Consider the following 17,558-nt stretch of genomic DNA (forward strand, 5'->3'; position numbering starts at 1 on the left):
GATGGACTCTGAAAAACAAACTGAGGGTTCTAGAGGGGAGGGGGGTGGGAGGATGGGTTGGCCTGGTGGTGGGTATTGAGGAGGGCACGTTCTGCATGGAGCACTGGGTGTTATGCACAAACAATGAATCATGGAACACTTCATCTAGAACTAATGATGTAATGTATGGGGATTAACATAAGAATAAAAAAAATAATAATCAAACAGTCCTGGTTCTCACATATGCACTGTCATCTCTGCACCACTGAGTCAGCTGTTTAGGATGCTTTCCCTAGTCTTGCAAGCCCCAACCATCCTTCAAAGGCCAGCCAAAGCCCCACTACACTCCACGCAGAAAGACTAAATTTAAGAGAGGCATTTGAAACAATGTCATGGAAGAATTAAGGATAACTCAGTGGAGGAAACTTGGTGGGAACAGTTATCCTCTAATACTTTAAGTCACCTTTTTGAAGGGGGACTGTACTTTTTTTTCTGTTCAACTGTAAAAGAGAACCTAGGACCGACAGGATGGAAGTTGCAGAGACGTATTTCAGCAAACTGAAAAACTTCCTTACTAAGCTATCTCAAGATGAAATGTAGTAAATTCCTCATTATTAGAAATGTTCAAGCCCAAACTGGCTATTTGGGAAGGATATTTTAGATGGACTTCAACTCTCACAAGGGTAACTGAACTTGAATCACAGCATTTTAGATCTGAAAGGAACCTCAGTGCTCTTCTAGTCCAGCCTCCTATTTTACAGGTCTAGACAGGTGAAGTGGCTCACTCAAGGCAGCAAAGTTTGTATCCGAGAGCAGGAAGAATATGGTCTCTGAATCTCAACCCAGTGATTTACACCCTTGCTCTTCAAAGTGTGATCTGAAGAGCAGCAGCACGTGGAAACTTGTAAGAAATGTCGACCCAAGAGCGATCTGTTTTTTAACAAGACCGGCAGGTGTATGCGCCATTAAAGTCTGAAAAGCATTGACCTACACTGTCCCTTCCAAACCTTGATTTTCTCATTCTGGAATTGCATTTCCCAAACTATCTCAGATGTTAAACAGAGTCAGCACTCAAGAAAAACAGCATTTCCCATTCAAATCTGGGAAAGTCTCCATACAATACTTGCAGTGTGAGATTCATGGTAACTATCTTTAGCATAGTGAAGGGTCTGAAATATTCTGTAGAAAAGTTTAACCATGAAGTTTCTAAACGTATTTGAGCACGAAATGCCTTAAGGAAAAAGAAAAAAAAAGTTATGGCACTCTCCTTTAACATCCCCGTAGCTCAGGCTCTGGCTGTACACCAGGTAAAGTGTCAGTCTCGACCTCATAGCTCTTGGACTCTCGGTACCTTAAGCGTACTGGATTAGCAAGCGGTCAGCATGGGCTTGCTGTTCTCATCACTGCAATACATGAGGGGCAGCTTCTAAATCACTGCCTCTTTAAAAACAGTGGGGTTCCTTATCTGTGTGATTTACCTGTGGTTCTGCCTTAAAGACAAGCGCAATGTGCAAGATGACTACTCAAGGGTCATCCTGCCAGTAAAAGCGGACCCCAGGAGTGGGAGACACAGACACAACAGACCCATATCCAAGCCCCCACGCTTGAGTCCTCTATGGGTTTTGGGTTTTTTGTTTTTCGTTTGACACAAACTTCTCAACCATGTGCCCATAGAAACCTGTGGCTCGGAATGGGTTCAGACGCTCCCAGGAAAGGAGGGAGACCCTCGCCGCTGTGGAGGAATTCGGAGGCGCAACCACTCCGACCCCGGGAGAACACGGCCAGGCCGAAGAGCGCAGGTGGGTCGGACAGGCCCCGACGCAGGCAGGCGCCCACCCCGCCGCGGCCCACCCTTACCGTCCCCGCTCCGCACACTAGGCTCCACGCCGCGCCCCAGCCCAGCTCCGGCCCCCCCACCCCCCGGTCCACCGCCGGGAACCTAGCGAACACGCGGGGGGCGGCGGAGGAGACGGTTGGCAGGGTGGCCGCCTCCGTACCTGTCCTGTCAGGGGCTCCGCGCCCGGATCCGGCCCCACCACAGGCGACCGACGCCCAACTCCTTGCCGGTCGCGCCCCGCCCTCCCCGCCCGCGTGGGCTGCCCGACGCGCCGCCCGACCCCTTGAGGTCCGCCCCACACCCTCTCATTCCAGAGGCCCAGCGGCGCTCCGGCTCCAGGGAACACGCTACTCTTCCCAAAGACCAGCTCTGGTTAAAAACTGCGCGCTGAGCGCAGCCGAGGAGACCGCGGTCAGGCACAAAACTGGACACCTGGAGCGAAATGTGCGCGTGCGCAATGTGTCTGGGCAGCCAATTAGGACCACAGGAGAGAGGCGCCTCTAGGCCTGCGCCCTCTGTCGGCCGAGGGGAGACAGCGCTCAGGAACTGGAGGACTCCTTGCTCTGGGCAAATGTACCTCCAGGGGTCTCTAAGCTTTTGAGTGCTAAACTGCTAATTAAAACATTAGTGATAACCATATCTCGTCAGGAAGCTTGAGGAAAAACTTAAATTTTGCGGCTACTCGGCGTTATCCGTATGGGGATACAGGCATTCTCATGCCCTTACGATGGGAATGCAAATAACGCAAATGCACGTAATGGCATTTTGGTCTTTTTAATTTAAAAAGAAAAAAAAAACATTAAAAGGACAAACTCCTTGACCCAATGTACCCACTTCTAATAGTGTAATCAAAGAAATGAAATAATAGGGCAAGTGTTCAAAGATACTTGTACAAGGATGTTGGGAGAGCCAGGATTTGACAGATGAGGGGTTTGAATTCTAACTGCAATTTACAGAGATTTTGGGTGGGTTCCTTAATCCTTCCATGTCGCTGTCTCCTCATTTGTAAGATGGGAATGTTAATGATATTATCTATATTACTAGGTTGTTAGGAAAATTAAATAAATCCATTTAAAGAACCTGAATAATAACCATTGTAATGTTATGTTTATCTCAGTTAATCTAAGATTGAAAACAACCTGAAAAGTCCATAAAATTGATGGTGAGGTGGAGGTGGGGGTGGAGGTATAAATGGTAGAATTCTTAGACCAGCTAGAAGAATTTTGAAGGGTACAGGAAAAGTTTTCCTCCCCAGCACAACCCTCACCACTACCATCTTCCCCTTCTGAAACTCTGTACCCATTAAACATGAATTCCCTTTTCTCCTCTCCCCCAGGCCCTGGTAACAAGCATTCTACTATCTGTCTCTATGAATTTGACTACTCTAAGTATAAAATGGAATCATAGAGAATTTATATAAATGGAATCATACAAAATTTGTGCCTGGCTTACATTTTCAAGGTTCATTCATGTTGTAGCATGTGTCAGCATTTCTTTCCTTTTTAAGGCTGAATAATGTTCCCTTCTGTGTATATACCACATTCTGTTCATCCATTCTCCCATTAGTGGCCATTTGGGTTGTTTCTACCTGTTGGCTATTGTGAGTATGCACATATTTTTAAAACATATATATCCCACTCATTGCATCCCCCAAGATCCCTACCCAAAGCAGCTCATTGCCAGTGTTTTGTTTGTTTGTTTTGTTATTCCAGAGTCAGGCTCTGAAAACTTAAGCATTTTAGATGCAAACAGCAGCTTCCTATATACACTGTTCCAAACCTTGTTTTTATCTCCACTGGACACTAAATCTTGGAGGCTGTCTATATTAGTACATATTGATGTCTTGAAATTTTTTTTTTAAGTGAACATTTTTGAGCTGGAGTCATCCCTCTGAGTGACTTAAACAATCTTTAACAGATGCACTGAGTTTTCATGTGAAGCAGCCAGACCTCAGGGTGGAATAGGAGTAGGGATACAGGAAAGACCCAAATGCTTCTCAGCACCGTGACAGGGGGTCCCCCTGAGTCTTAAGGATAGGATGTGATAATAGGAGAAATACTGTTTCTTTTACATTGGATTAGGCTGCATAGTCTTCAAGGAAGATTAATATTGTCTTTGTTCTATGTCTTTTTTTCATAGGTGCCAGCCTGAGGGTCCCTCTGGTGGGGAATTCCAATTTGCATGACTGGAGTCTATCCTCCCAAACTGTGATTCTGAACAGAGAATATCTGTGCTCATCGGATGGAATCCTGTGCATTCCAGAACATGGGAGGGGACCAAGAGGGGAAAACCTCCCCTTGAGGAAAAGAATACTGTTTCCTAGAAGGAGGAGGTGGTTTTCAGGCTGAGAGACTTGGAGAGGCGATTGGATAAAGGCACAGAGCAAGCCACATGCAGAAGAATGAAAGTGGACCATTTTCTTACACCATACACAAAAATAGACTCAAAATGGATTAAAGACCTAAATGTGAGACAGGAATCCATCAAAATCCTAGAGGAGAACACAGGCAGCAACCTCTTTGACCTTGGCTGCAGCAACTTCTTCCTAGACACATCGCCAAAGGCAAGGGAAACAAAGGCAAAAATGAACTATTGGGACTTCATCAAGATAAAAAGCTTTTGCACAGCAAAGGAAACAGTTGACAAAACCAAAAGACAACCGACAGAATGGGAGAAGATATTTGTAAATGTCTTATCAGATAAAGGGCTAACATCCAAAATCTATAAAGAACTTATCAAACTCAACACCCAAAGAACAAATAATCCAGTCAAGAAATGGGCAGAAGACATGAACAGACATTTCTGCAAAGAAGACATACAAATGGCCAACAGACACATGAAAAAATGCTCAACATCACTCTGCATCAGGGAAATACAAATCAAAATCACAGTGAGATACCACCTCATACCAGTCAAAATGGCTAAAATTAACAAGTCAGGAAATGGCAGATGTTGGCGAGAATGCACAGAAGGAGGGTTTCCCTCCTACACTGTTGCTGGGGATGCAAACTGGTGCAGCCACTCTGGAAGACAGTATGGAGGTTCCTCAAAAAGTTGAAAATAGAGCTACCCTATGACCCAGTAATTGCACTACTAGGTATTTACCCCAAAGGTACAAACAGTGATTTGAAGGGGCATCTGCACCCCAATGTTTATAGCAGCAATGTCCACAATAGCCAAAATATGGATAGAGCACAGATATCCATTGACAAATGAATGGATAAAGAAGATGTGGTGTGTATATATACATATATATATGTATGTATGTGTATATACACACATACACACACACACAGACACACACACATATACACAATGGAATACTACTCAGCCATCAAAAAATGAAATCTTGTCCCTTGCAACAATGTGGATGGAAGTCGAGGGTATTATGCTAAGCGAAATAAGTCAGTCAGAGAAAGACAAATATATGATTTCATTCATATGTGAAATTTAAGAAACAAAATAGAGGATCATAGGGGAAGGGAGGGAAAAATAAGATGAAAACAGAGGGAGACAAACCATAAGAGACTCTTAACGATAGGAAACAAACTGAGGGTTGCTGGAGGGGAGGGGGGTGGGGGATGGGGAACCTGGATGATGGACATTGAGGAGGGCACTTGATGGAATGAGCACTAGGTGTTATATGCAACTGATGAATCACTAAATTCTACCCCTGAAACTAATAATACACTGTATGTTAATTAAATTAATTTAAATAAATAATTTATAGTTGAAGAAGTATATTCATATATGCAACTTGTTTCAAAAATATTTAGAAGTGTTTGAATACCGGATTGAATATATATTTTTAAACTTAAATTGAATTAAAATTTAAATTTAAAATTCAGTTCCTCAGCCACATTTCACATACTCAATAGCTACATGTGGGAAGTGCTTTCATAATGGACAGTCTAGAGATTGAACTTCAACCCTTCTTCCTCCTGCTTTTTTATACTTTTACAAGAGCTCTAGCCTTTCAAAAAAGAACCTAATGTTCAATTCATCATTGCTTGGCTTTGTTACCACACACTGGTAGAGTGTGAGGAGCCAAGGTGGCCCAGGGAGAGCCAGGCCTGCTGTTCCCCACTTCTTTCTGGGGTAGGGGTGGGGACAGCATGAGGATGGCCCCTCAGGGGACCTTGAGGACTATGTAATAAGAACCCATCATGTGGGATAAGCCAGAACAATCATAAAAAGTTTCTCTTTTTTTAATTTTTTTAAAGATTTTATTTATTTTTTGACAGAGAGAGACAGCGAGAGAGGGAACACAAACAGGGGGAGTGGGAGAGGGAGAAGCAGTCTTCCCGTGGAGCAGGGAGCCCTATGTGGGGCTTGATGTGGGGCTCGATCCCAGGACCCTGAGTTCATGACCTGAGCGAAAGGCAGACGCTTGATGACTGACCCACACAGGTGCCCCATAAAAAGTTTCTCTTACAATGGGAACTTAAGACCACACAAGTTCTATTGTAGAAATCATGGGAAAAAACGTATCTACAAATACAGATGTTTTCTTAAATCAGAGTACCAAAGTACACAAGATCTCATTAGATTCTCTAAAATCAGGAATGCAGAGATGTCCAATATGTCTGGTTCTAATCAACATTGTATTTTAGGACATAACTAATAAAATAATAAAAAGATAAAAAAACATAAAGATTAGAAGGAGGAAATTAAACTGTAATTTCTCACAGACGATATGATGACCTACACAGAGAATGTCAAAAGAATCTGAAAATTATTGGGGTACCTGGCTGGCTCAGTCAATGGACCATGAGACTCTTGATCTCCGGGTTGTGAGTTCAAGCCCCATGTTGGGTGTGGAGATTACTTAGAAATAGTCTTCAAGGGGTGCCTGCCTGGCTCAGTCAGTAGAGCATGCAACTCTTAATCTCAGGGTTATGAGTTGAGCCCCACGTAGGGTGGAGATTACTTAAAATATTTTTTAAGATTAAAAATATTTTATTAAAGACTTGATTTATTTGACAGAGACACAGCGAGAGAGGGAACACAAGCAGGGAGAGTGGGAGAGGGAGAAGCAGGCTTCCCGTGGGAGGGAGCAGGGAGCCCGATGTGGAGCTTGATCCCAGGACTCTGGGAATCATGACCTGAGCTGAAGGCAAACGCTTAACAACTGAGCTGCCCAGGCGCCCCAGAATAAAGTCTTTAAAAAAATAATCTGGAGGGCGCCTGAGTGGCTCAGTCGTTAAGCGTCTGCCTTCGGCTCAGGTCATGATCCCAGGGTCCTGGGATCGAGTCCCGCATCGGGCTCCCTGCTCGGCAGGAAGCCTGCTCTCCCTCTCCCACTCCCACTGCTTGTGTTCCTGCTCTCGCTCTCTGTCTCTGTCAAATAAATAAATAAAATCTTTAAAAAAATAATCTGGAAATTATTAGAACTGATTTAAAAATAGCAAAGTGGCTAGATAGAAAATCCACAGAAAAAATCAATTACATTTCCATAACCAACAATGAAAAATTAAATAATATAATTTTATTTATTTATTTTTTTTTTTAAAGATTTTATTTATTTATTTGACAGAGAGAGACACAGTGAGAGAGGGAACACAAGCAGGCAGAGTGGGAGAGGGAGAAGCAGACCTCCTGCTGAGCAAGAAGCCCAACGCAAGGCTCAATCCCAGGACCCTGGGATCATGACCCGAGCCGAAGGCAGACGCCTAACAACTGAGCCACCCAGGCACCCCTAAATAATATAATTTTTAAATGAAATTGATGCAAATTGAATAAACTTAACAAAATATGTGCACAACCAAATTATAAAATCCTATTGAAGAATTTAAGTTAGCCTAAATAAATGAGAGATATAGCATATTCATGAACAGGAAAATTTAATGTCATAAAGAAGCTTTTATCCCATATTTATGTATTTGAAATAATCCCAGTCAATAACCTCCAGGATATTCCAGGAGCTTATGCTAACAAATTAGTAAATCTGTAGAGAAGAGCCCAGGGCCAAAAATAGCCAAGAAATTCCTGAAGTAAAAGAACACAGTTCAGGGGTGGCAGTGCTTATTTTAAAGTTATTGTAATTAAGGCAATATGGTACTGATGTAGGTATAGAAAAAAATAGACCATTAGAACAGAAAAGAGTCTGGACCTAAAACAAACATAGATGCATATGAACATTTGATGTTTGACATAATTTATATTATCGGTCAGTGGGAGAGAGACACACTATTCAACAAACGGTGTTGGAATAATTGGCTATACAAACTCGAAAGAAGGGAGGGAAGGAGAAAGGAAGGAATAAATGGGTGCTTTCATTTCTGGCAATAGAGGACTAAATATCATGGAAATTCTACCTGATACAGTGCAACTAAAAATGCTGGAATGCAACATTCACACACACACCTGCCAGTATTGCCTAAATGAATTGGTGGGAAAGTAAGGGAATTCCTCAGAAGCTAGAGATGATGTGAAATTATAAATCCCAAGACACAGATGATCACTGGAGTCAGTGTTTGCTAAAACAACCCTTAGTGGCCTGGAACTGGGGTTTAAAGGGCCTTAAGTAGGGACAGAAGACCAAATCTGGGGTTGAGCAGAGAAGATTGGAATAAAAAACTACCACCCCCTACACACACACATAAAGCCAGGAGAGTCAAAGAGTAACACCCCAGACAGTGAACTTCAAAAAAAAAAAGTGTCCCACAGAGGGAAACAGGATAAAAGCTTCTCATCCTTAGTTGTGGGTGTAATGGGAAAATCCTCTCTGGTAATTCAAAACAATAAGCTTGTACTCACATAAGTTTGGGACCAGAATGTATATCACATGAGTGGCCAAAAGAATTCCAAGATGATATAGAGAGAGCATATATATGTATGTATGTATGTATATATGTATGAAATATTATTCAGCCATGAGAAAAAAGGATCTCTTGCTATTTGTGACAACATGACAAAGGACCTTGAGCATATTATGCTTAGTGAGATAAGTCAAACAGAGAAAGACAAATACTGTATGATATCATTTATATGTGCAACCTAAAAAAAAGTCAAACCTATGAAAAAAACAGTAAAATGGTGGTTACTGGGACAGGAGGGATGGGAAGGATAAGATTAATGGTGTTTAAGGGTATAAACTTGTAAAGAGTAGCAAATAGGCCATAGAGGTCTGATGCACAGTATGATGTATATAGATAATAATATTGTACTGTAATGATGTGATGTGATAAATATTGCTTCCATAGCAGTCATATTACAATATATAAATGTATCAAAGTAACACGCTGTATGCCTTAAATTTACAAAATGTAACGTGTCAAATCTATCAAACAAATAAATAGAAATACAGAGACATATATATCCTCAGATTCAGGAAACCCAAAGGATTCCCACCAGAATAAACAAAAAGAAATACACATCTGGATTAACAGTAGTGAAGCTGCAGAAAAGTGATGACAAGGATAACATCATAAAAGGAGCAAGAGAGAAAAAAAGCACTGTTAGATTAACATCTGATTTCTCATAGCAACAATGAAAGCCAGAAGATGAAGGAATATTATCTTCAATGGAATAAAAGACAATACCTGCCCGCCTATAATTCCTTAGCCAGCAAGATGATCCCTCAAAAATGGTGAAATAAAGACATTTTCAAGCCAATAAAACTGAGAAGGTTTATTATCATTAGATCCTGTATAAGTTTTCCGTTGCTGCATAAACAATCACTACACTCAATGGCTTGAAAGAACCCAGGTATTGTCTCACGGTTTCTATGTATCAGGAGTCTGGGTACAGATTAGCTGGGTCCTTTGCTCAGGGTGTCACCAGGCTGAAATCATGGTGTCACCCAGGGCTGCAGTCTCATCTGGGCTCCAGGTCCTCTCCCAGACTCACTGGGTATTGGCAGAATCCAGTTCCTTATGGCTGGAGAACTGAAGCCTGGACTCCTAGAGGCCAGGTGGTCCTCTCCACAATGTGGCAGTTTATTTCTTCATGGTAAACAGGAGGATCTTTCTGAATTCTGGGAGGACCTGAACACATTTAAAGGGCTCACCTGATTAGGTCAGGTCCACCCAAAACAATCTCCCCTTTGATGAATTCAAAGTCAGCTGACGACGGTTTAATTATATCAGCAAACCCCTTTTGTCAGTATATAAGGTAATCACAGGAGTGAAACTCCATCACATTCATGAGTTCTGCTCACACTTGAGGGGAGGAGATTGTACAGAATGTGCACACAGAGAGTAGGAATCTTGGGGACTGTCTTAGTAAAATTCTGTGTGCCTTGAATCCTCATGACAGGAACTCGAGAGGATGTACTTCAGGTAAAAGGAAAATAATCCCAGGTGGAAGATCTGAGACACAAGAAAGAAGAGCAGGCAAAGAAAATATTAAACATATGGTAAATCTACAGAAATATGAACTATTTAAAATAATAACAATATATTTGATTTGTGCAATTAACAAAATAACAATATCACCAAAATATCAGGTTACAAAAGCATATAAATTCAAAGGGAATAATTAATGTTAAAGAATTCTAACATCTGGGGCACCTGGGTGGCTCAGTCGGCTGAGCGTCTGCCTTCGGCTCAGGTCATGATCCCGGGGGTCCTGAGATCGAGCCCCACATCGGGCTCCCCGCAGGAAGCCTGCTTCTCCCTCTCCCACTCCTCCTGCCTGTGTTCCCTCTCTCGCTATGTCTCTCTCTCTGTCGAATAAATAAATAAAATCTTAAAAAAAAAAGAATTCTAACGTCTATGTATTGTTCGAAAGAAGTAGAAAAATACTGACTAAAGAGACAACGTGTTAAGTCTGGAGCACCTGGGTGGCTCAGTCAGTTAAGCGGATGGACTCTTGGTTTCAGCTCAGGTCATGGTCTCAGGGTTGTGAGATGGAGCCTTGAGCCTCAAGCCTCTCCTGGGCTCTGCACTCAGCGAGGAGTTGAGCAGTCGGCTTGAGATTCTGCCTCTGCCCCTTCCTCCCTTGCTGCAAGCTCTCTAAAATAAATAAAATCTTTTAAAAAAAGACTGTTAAGTCAAATATGCAGGTTCAAATTTTTTGATTAACCACTAAAGAACAGAAATAGATTATATACTTTCAAAACAAGAGAGGGAGTTTAAAAATGGAAAAATTCTTCCAGTACTCTCTGAGGCTCCCAACCAGCCTTCTTTCCCTCCCTCTCTCAGGGTCAGACCCGGATCCCAGTCTGGTGGTCCTCTCAGCTTCTCCCAGCTTCCTTCCCACTTTCTCTCACAGCCATTTCCCCTAACGAGTTTCTTGTACATTCAATCCCAACTTGGCATCTGCTTCTCAGATGATGCTCCTGGACTCACACAAATCCCCAATTCATTTTATGAAATGAATAGATCCATGACAGTGAAACAAGTCAATGGCAATACATGTAAACAAAAGTACAGGCCAAGGGTGCCTGGCTGGTTCAGTCAGAAGAGCGTGTGGCTCTTCATCTTGGGGTCATGAGTTAGAGCCCTGCATGGGGTATAGAGATGGCTTAAATAAAAACAAAACTAAAAAAAAGTACAGGCCAGGGGCGCCTCGGTGGCTCAGCCAGTTAAGCGGCCGGCTGCCTTCGGCTCGGGTCATGATCCCAGGGTCCTGGGATCGAACCCCACATCGGGCTCCCTGCTCTGCTGGAAGCCTGCTTCTCCCTCTCCCACCCCCCCTGTTTGTGTTCCCTCTCTCACTGTGTCTCTCTCTGTCAAATGAATAAATAAAATCTTAAAAAAAAAAAGTACAGGCCAGTCTCATTTATGAACATGGTACTAAGTGCTAAACAAAAACCTGAGTATGCTCAATTTAGCAATGTCTACACAACACAGTGACCAGAAGTGCAGGGTTGTTTATTGGGTTTACTTCAGGAATGCAAGCTCGGTTTAATACTAGAAAATCTATAAACGTCTTCTAGAAAAAGAAATAAAAGAATAGTGGAAAGGGAAGAAGTAAAACTGTTATTTTTTCTTAGTGTGATTTTCTATGTAGAAAAACCAAAGCACCTACAGATAATTCATTAAAATTAGACAATTTATTATAGTTGTTCAATAGACAATCAGCACACAAAGGTTAAGGCACCATTTACAATAGCATCAAAATGAAGTTACCTGAATTAAATATAATAAATCCGGTGTAAGCTCTTTACAGATAAAATTATTTAAAATTTTGTAAAGATATTAAAAAGAGTTAAGTAGATAGGAGTATACCTTGCTCAAGGTTAGGAAAATTCAATATCGTAAAAATGTCAATCCTCCCAAGTAGATGTAATGGAATCACAGAAGGGTTCATGTGTGTGTGTGTGTGTGTGTGTGTGTGTGTGAAATTTGAAGAGCTGATCCCAAAATGTATACAGATGAACAAAGACCCTGGAGAAAAGCAATGGGCTCCCAGCACCAGAATTCACTGATCTTGTTGCTTGGCTTGTTGCTTGTGATCTTGGTTTGGTTTGATGGAAAGGTGGAATGATCATCTGCAAGCTCAGGTACGGTACCAGTTGGGAGACAACACTCTGTAAAGTACGAGTATTGTCCTACAGGGTGTGGTATATGCTTTAATCAAGAGGGCAGTGTGGTGCTGTCTCCCCCCAAACCAGGAAGCATACGTGTAGAAACCAAGAGGTACAGGCGGAAGTTTCCCTTCTTACCAGTACCCCTAATTCCCACTGGAAGGAGTTTTACTCCCTGTCACCACAAAGCGGGACTCTGTAGGTTTGGAGATCCTAGTTGCCAAGGGATGAATACTTCCATCAGAGAACTGGCAGGAAAGTAGAAGGTGAAACTATCCTCTGGCTAATCTGAGCTTTCATGCTCCTGAGCCAACAGGAAGAGGAAGTGATCATTATACCAGACAAGATGATTGGTGCTTGGAACCAATAAACAAAGAGCATGATCAGAGTAAGGGCTGGGAGTCAGTGAGGATGGCAAGTTAGGGCAGGGGTCACAGAGGATCAGTCCATCTTATCTAGGTTTGTTATCTGGACAGAGGCATTCCAGAGCCTTTGCGCCACTTGAGGATCCTGAGCAACTTTAGTGGGAAGAGTTATCATACAAGAACTGCTAAAATATTTTCCAGAAACACCATCCAGCTCCTTTGCCAAGCTCAGGTAGAGGACTGGGATTGCACCTTGCTTGGCATCCTGTAGAGAAGAGGAGAGGGAGTCATGCCAAGCTGACTTTGCTTTGCTGGGGACACACAGAAGCACAGCCTTTCCCCACCCTCTTCAGGCTGAGCCAGCTCCCCCCCTACCCACCTTACAGAAGAAGCTGAAGAGCCAGAAGAAGAGGCGGTACGGCCAAGAGAAATTCTTCATGATCTCCGTGTATACTACACCTGGGTCCACAGAGTTCACAGTCACACCTGAGAGGATGGGACACGGGTAAAATGCAAAGTGGAATGAGAGGGGGATATTGGGAAGAAAGGGGTAAGTGTGGTTCTCCAATGATGGGAGGATCCTACGAGGTCTGTTGGGCAGAAGGATCCAGAGACTTGGGGGTGGTGCCAGGCAAGTCAGTCGTCTGAAACTCAGACAAATGGTGGTATTTAAACCAGTGAGGAGACGGAAGTATTTTAAAGTGCTGGGTGAACTTTAGGAGGAATGCAGTGGATGGTGCTGGTTTTGGAGAATCCTGAGAGGAGAGGGGTGTTGTGAGTGATAGGAGAGTTGGAAAGACTGAAAAGGAGATGTGAAGACAGGGTTGAGGGAACCATAGCTGCACAGATGATACATGGAGGAGATTAATAGCTGCCTTGGGGGACACAGGGAGCAGTTTATGGCCAGGACATGTTGGGATGAGATGTGAAGTATTGGGAGGGGGTGCTGGGGATGGAGGAGTAGGGGGTGTCAGAGACAATTACCTGTCCTTTGAAGTCTCCGGGCAAGCTCCCCAGTGAAGGAGGTCAAGAGCAGTTTGCTGCAGTCGTAGTTCTGGTTAAAGGTCAAAGGCTTACCAGCCCCTGTCAGATGTTTCTCATCAACATACCCGTGTGCATGCCGAAAGGAAGACACATTCACTACCCGGGCTGACCCTGCCCGTTGTAGGGCCCCTGGGTGGAAAGAGGACCACACTCCTTCAATCCAATTTCTGGAGTGAATTCCCACGCCCACCTGCCTCTCCAGGAAACTCCAAAAGAGCAGAGACCATCCAGGGCTTTCAGGATAGGGTCATTGGGCCCCCCCCCAGCTTAATGTGAATGGAGACTTCATCTTCATTAGCTACTTTCCTAACATTTTTCCTTCTCTCTTATTGTAGTGTTTGGATTTTTGTCTTGCTTTTCTCCCACTTGTCAGCTGGAGGTACTTTAATTGATCCCTGTTTGTGTTTTACCTCATTGGTAGCTAAGAGAGAAAAGCAGAGGTTGCAGACACTGTGAAAGCTGTCTTTCGTGTATTCATCACACAGATGTTCATTAGATGTCTGGATTATGGCAGACACCAAGACAGATGCTAAGGACATAAGGGTGCTAGGTTGAGGGGGGAAAGAAACGTATGTAGAGATGCTTGGGAAAGTGTTTTTTTTTTAGACCCCAGCTATCGGGATGCCTGGGTGGCTCAGTCGGTTAAGCGTCTGCCTTCAGCTCAGGTCATGATCCCAGGGTCCTGGCGGGGAGCTTGCTTCTCCCTCCGACTGCAGCTCCCCCTGCTTGTGCGCTCTCTCTGACAAATAAATAAAATCTTTTAAAACCCAACTATCTTCCAAAGTAACAAAAATGAAATTACAATCAATAGTACAAGTTAAATCTTTTTTAAAAAAATATGCTACTATCTATTGAAGTCTGGATTATATAAAATATGAAAAATAGTAGTCGTCACATATGAGCTTACAGTATTCAAAATGCCAAAAGTATTTTGGACCATACATTTAAATTCCAAATCACAAATGAAAATTTGAGCAGGTGGTATTTAGCCAAAATTTGCTGGAGAGAAAATTATTCTTAAAGAGAACAGACCCCGGGGCGCCTGGGCGGCTCAGTCATTAAGCGTCTGCCTTTGGCTCAGGTCATGATTCCAGGTCCTGGGATCGAGCCCCGCATCGGGCTCCCTGCTCCGCGGGAAGTCTGCTTCTCCCTCTCCCACTCCCCCTGCTTGTGTTCCCTCTCTCGCTGTGTCTCTCTCTCTGTCAAATAAATAAATAAAATCTTTAAAAAAAAAAAAAAAGAGAACAGACCCTAGACTTGCAGGCATAGTGATATAAAGGCCAAAGGGGCTCACAGCCTAGTTGGAGACTGATGCTCATGGAACAGTGTCGATGTGGGAACAGGGATGTGTACAAGGGCTGAGGGAGCCCTGTAAATGGGGGACTGCTGGGGGAGGCAAAGGGCAGGATCCATAACACAGGCAATATCTGTGCTGAGTCTTGGTGAAGGAACAAAAGTTGGTCAGCTAAAAGAGTGGAAAAGGATATTCCACATAGAGGCGAGCACGTGTGCAAAAAGCAGAGCCAGAGGGGAAAAAAAGCAATGTCCAAGAGCTACAGAGCATAGCTACAGACTGTCTGCTGGAGAGGAGAGTATGGATTCAGGAAGGGCAGAAGGTGAGACTCTCAGTCTGCAGGGGGTCTGTGCATGGAAAGGAGGGGCTTAGAGTTTCTCCGCTAAAGGATGGAGTACCTTCCAAGGATTTTAAGCAAGTGATATGGTGAAAAGTGATTTCTACACGTGGCAGGAAGAATAGATTAGAGAAGGGGAGGAGATGGGGCACCTGGGTGGCTCAGTCGGTTAAGCGTCTGCCTTCAGCTCAGGTCATGATCCCAGGGTCCTGGGATGGAGACCCGCATGGGGCTCCCTGCTCAGGGGGGAACCTGCCTCTCCCTCTGTTTGCCACTCCCCCTGCTCCTGCTCTCTCTCTCTGATAATTAAATAAAATCTTTTTTAAAAAGAGAGAGAGAGAAGGGGAAGAGAGAAGACAGTTTAAGAAAATACAACTAGGCAAGGTGCAGACAGGGTGTGACAATTTGTCGAAAGGGGGAAAAAAGTTACTACTTGCGAACTCATACATAGAGTTTTGCCTTGCTCTTTGTTCCCTTTCCAGTTGGGGATAATTTAATCAGCCACTGAAGAGCCCATGAGATCCTGGCAACATGAATTGCCTCCCAAGAAAGTCACGGGTAGCTGATTTTCAAGGAGAGGAGGAGACTTTTTAAAATGTAATCCCTTTTGTACACTTTCAATTTTGTGTTTTGGACACATATTACCTAACCCAAACACTTGGTTTTATTTTAAAGAGGCTATTACACAGTCCAGGAGAAAATGTTAGGAAGAAGGCGCCTGCCCCTCACTCTGCCCCAGCCTCCCCAGGAAGAACCCAAACTTCCTTAATCAGAAAGTATTAAAAAATCAGAAAGCCAAAGGACTTGGGCCCAGGACAGAGATGAGTTCTGTCTAGATTCCTGGTGGATCTTGAGCTACTTGAGAGCAGGAAGTAGGTCTTCTTGGTGTCTATGTTCCTAGTGGTCTAGTGCTCCCCTAAGAAGCTTTTGTTGAGATGACTGACTCAACTGGCCTAGCTAAAACTCAGAGCTGGGGGAAGGACAGGTGGGATCTTAAATCCCCTTGCTGGTTATATTTGGGGCTGACTGATTTCATTACCAGCCTCCGACTCCTGACTTGTGTCAGGTGGGTTCCCTTGCTGTGTGTGGGGAAAAGGCATACTGGGTCATCACTCAGTGAGCAGCTGGGGCCAAGGGAAAGGAAGTGGCCATGGAGACAGTAAGCCATGAAAATGCCAGGGGAATGGAGAAGCAAGGGTGGCACAGAAGGGAGGTTCACCCATTCTTCCTTACCTTGGAGTAGATTTGTAAGCAAGAAGGGCCCAACATAGTTGGTGGCAAAGGTGAGATCAAGGCCCTCTGGGGTAAGTGTCTTGGGGAATCCTGGGAGGAGATGAGAACACAGGTAGTGGGTAATGGAAGGAGACAAGATTTGGGAGATAGACTGGCGTTCAGTAGATACGGCACAGGAATATGTATGTACAAGGATGGGGCCAAAAACTTAAGGGAGGCTTTTTAGGGTCATGTATGAATTCAAGTTTTTCAGCAGGATGCACAGGTTAGGTTGGTGGATGCCTGTTTTAGGGTCCCTGAACCAGAAAGGAGGCTCCTGAGATGTGTCCGGGGGAAACATACCGCAGATTCCAGCATTGTTAACCAGCAGATGTATCTCAGGAGCCTCCTGCAGAAGCCACTGGGCAAATCTCCGGATGGAGGCCATAGAGCTCAAGTCCACCTGGCCAAGCAGGAGGCAGTTGCCCTTTGAGGCTACTTGGATCTCAGCCAGAGCTTGCTGTCCATGCTCCTGGTTACGGCAGGCAAGGATCACACGGGCCCCACGGCGGGCCAGCTCCTGGGATACAGCCTTCCCGATGCCTATAGGAGGGCAGCTTCAAAGTAGGCTAGCCTGGGGAGTGATGAGAGGTGCTGGTCCACACCCCCACCCTCCCCAGTGGGGCTGCGGGGCACTGAGGCACCTAGTGAGGTAGCAGGATGAGAAGAGAACTCACCACTGTTGGCACCAGTCACCACTGCTGTCTTCCCAGTTAGGTCTGTGGAGCACTGCTGGAGGTCCCAAAGATAAGACTTGTGCCAGAGTCGCACACTTAGTCTAAGCAGGAAGACCAGCGTGAGCAGGACAGAGCCAGGGCTCCAGACCAGGGTGCTGAGTAGAGACCACTGCGACATAGCAAAGACTTGCGGGTTGGCCACCAGAAGAGCTGGCTGCAGTACAGGTAAGCTGGGGAGGAGCTAGTCAAAGCTGAGCGGGGATTAGCAATCAGGCAGGT

The 17,558-nt window shown here is 44.2% G+C and overlaps 2 protein-coding genes and 1 long non-coding RNA gene across 3 annotated transcripts in view; 1 reads left to right on the forward strand and 2 right to left on the reverse strand.

The window, feature by feature from the left end:
• Positions 1-2,055, reverse strand: part of DCTN1 (dynactin subunit 1) — a 30,886-nt gene extending 28,831 nt beyond the window's left edge. Inside the window, exon 1 of the mRNA XM_081796606.1 lies at positions 1,977-2,055. The gene's annotated coding sequence lies outside the window, so the exon portion shown is untranslated. The remainder of the gene's footprint in view (positions 1-1,976) is intronic.
• The window catches only part of LOC145715912 (uncharacterized), a 10,222-nt gene extending 4,860 nt beyond the window's left edge, over positions 1-5,362 (forward strand). Inside the window, exons 2-3 of the long non-coding RNA XR_014138180.1 lie at positions 1,654-1,778; positions 3,956-5,362. This is a non-coding gene — a long non-coding RNA (uncharacterized LOC145715912). The remainder of the gene's footprint in view (positions 1-1,653; positions 1,779-3,955) is intronic.
• Positions 5,363-11,797: 6,435 nt separating this feature from the next.
• On the reverse strand, positions 11,798-17,545 carry LOC102734178 (retinol dehydrogenase 12-like). Its single transcript, XM_081832217.1, has 6 exons — positions 17,280-17,545; positions 16,906-17,145; positions 16,564-16,653; positions 13,640-13,828; positions 13,035-13,141; positions 11,798-12,920 (listed from the first exon to the last, which is right to left on the reverse strand). The coding sequence occupies exons 1-6, from the start codon at positions 17,455-17,457 to the stop codon at positions 12,732-12,734; spliced, it is 993 nt and encodes a 330-aa protein (XP_081688343.1). The 5' UTR covers positions 17,458-17,545; the 3' UTR covers positions 11,798-12,731.
• Positions 17,546-17,558: the final 13 nt, after the last annotated feature.

This window comes from Leptonychotes weddellii, chromosome 10, assembly GCF_054177405.1.
Source record: "Leptonychotes weddellii isolate Sample4059 chromosome 10, ASM5417740v2, whole genome shotgun sequence".
Lineage (NCBI taxonomy): Eukaryota > Metazoa > Chordata > Mammalia > Carnivora > Phocidae > Leptonychotes > Leptonychotes weddellii.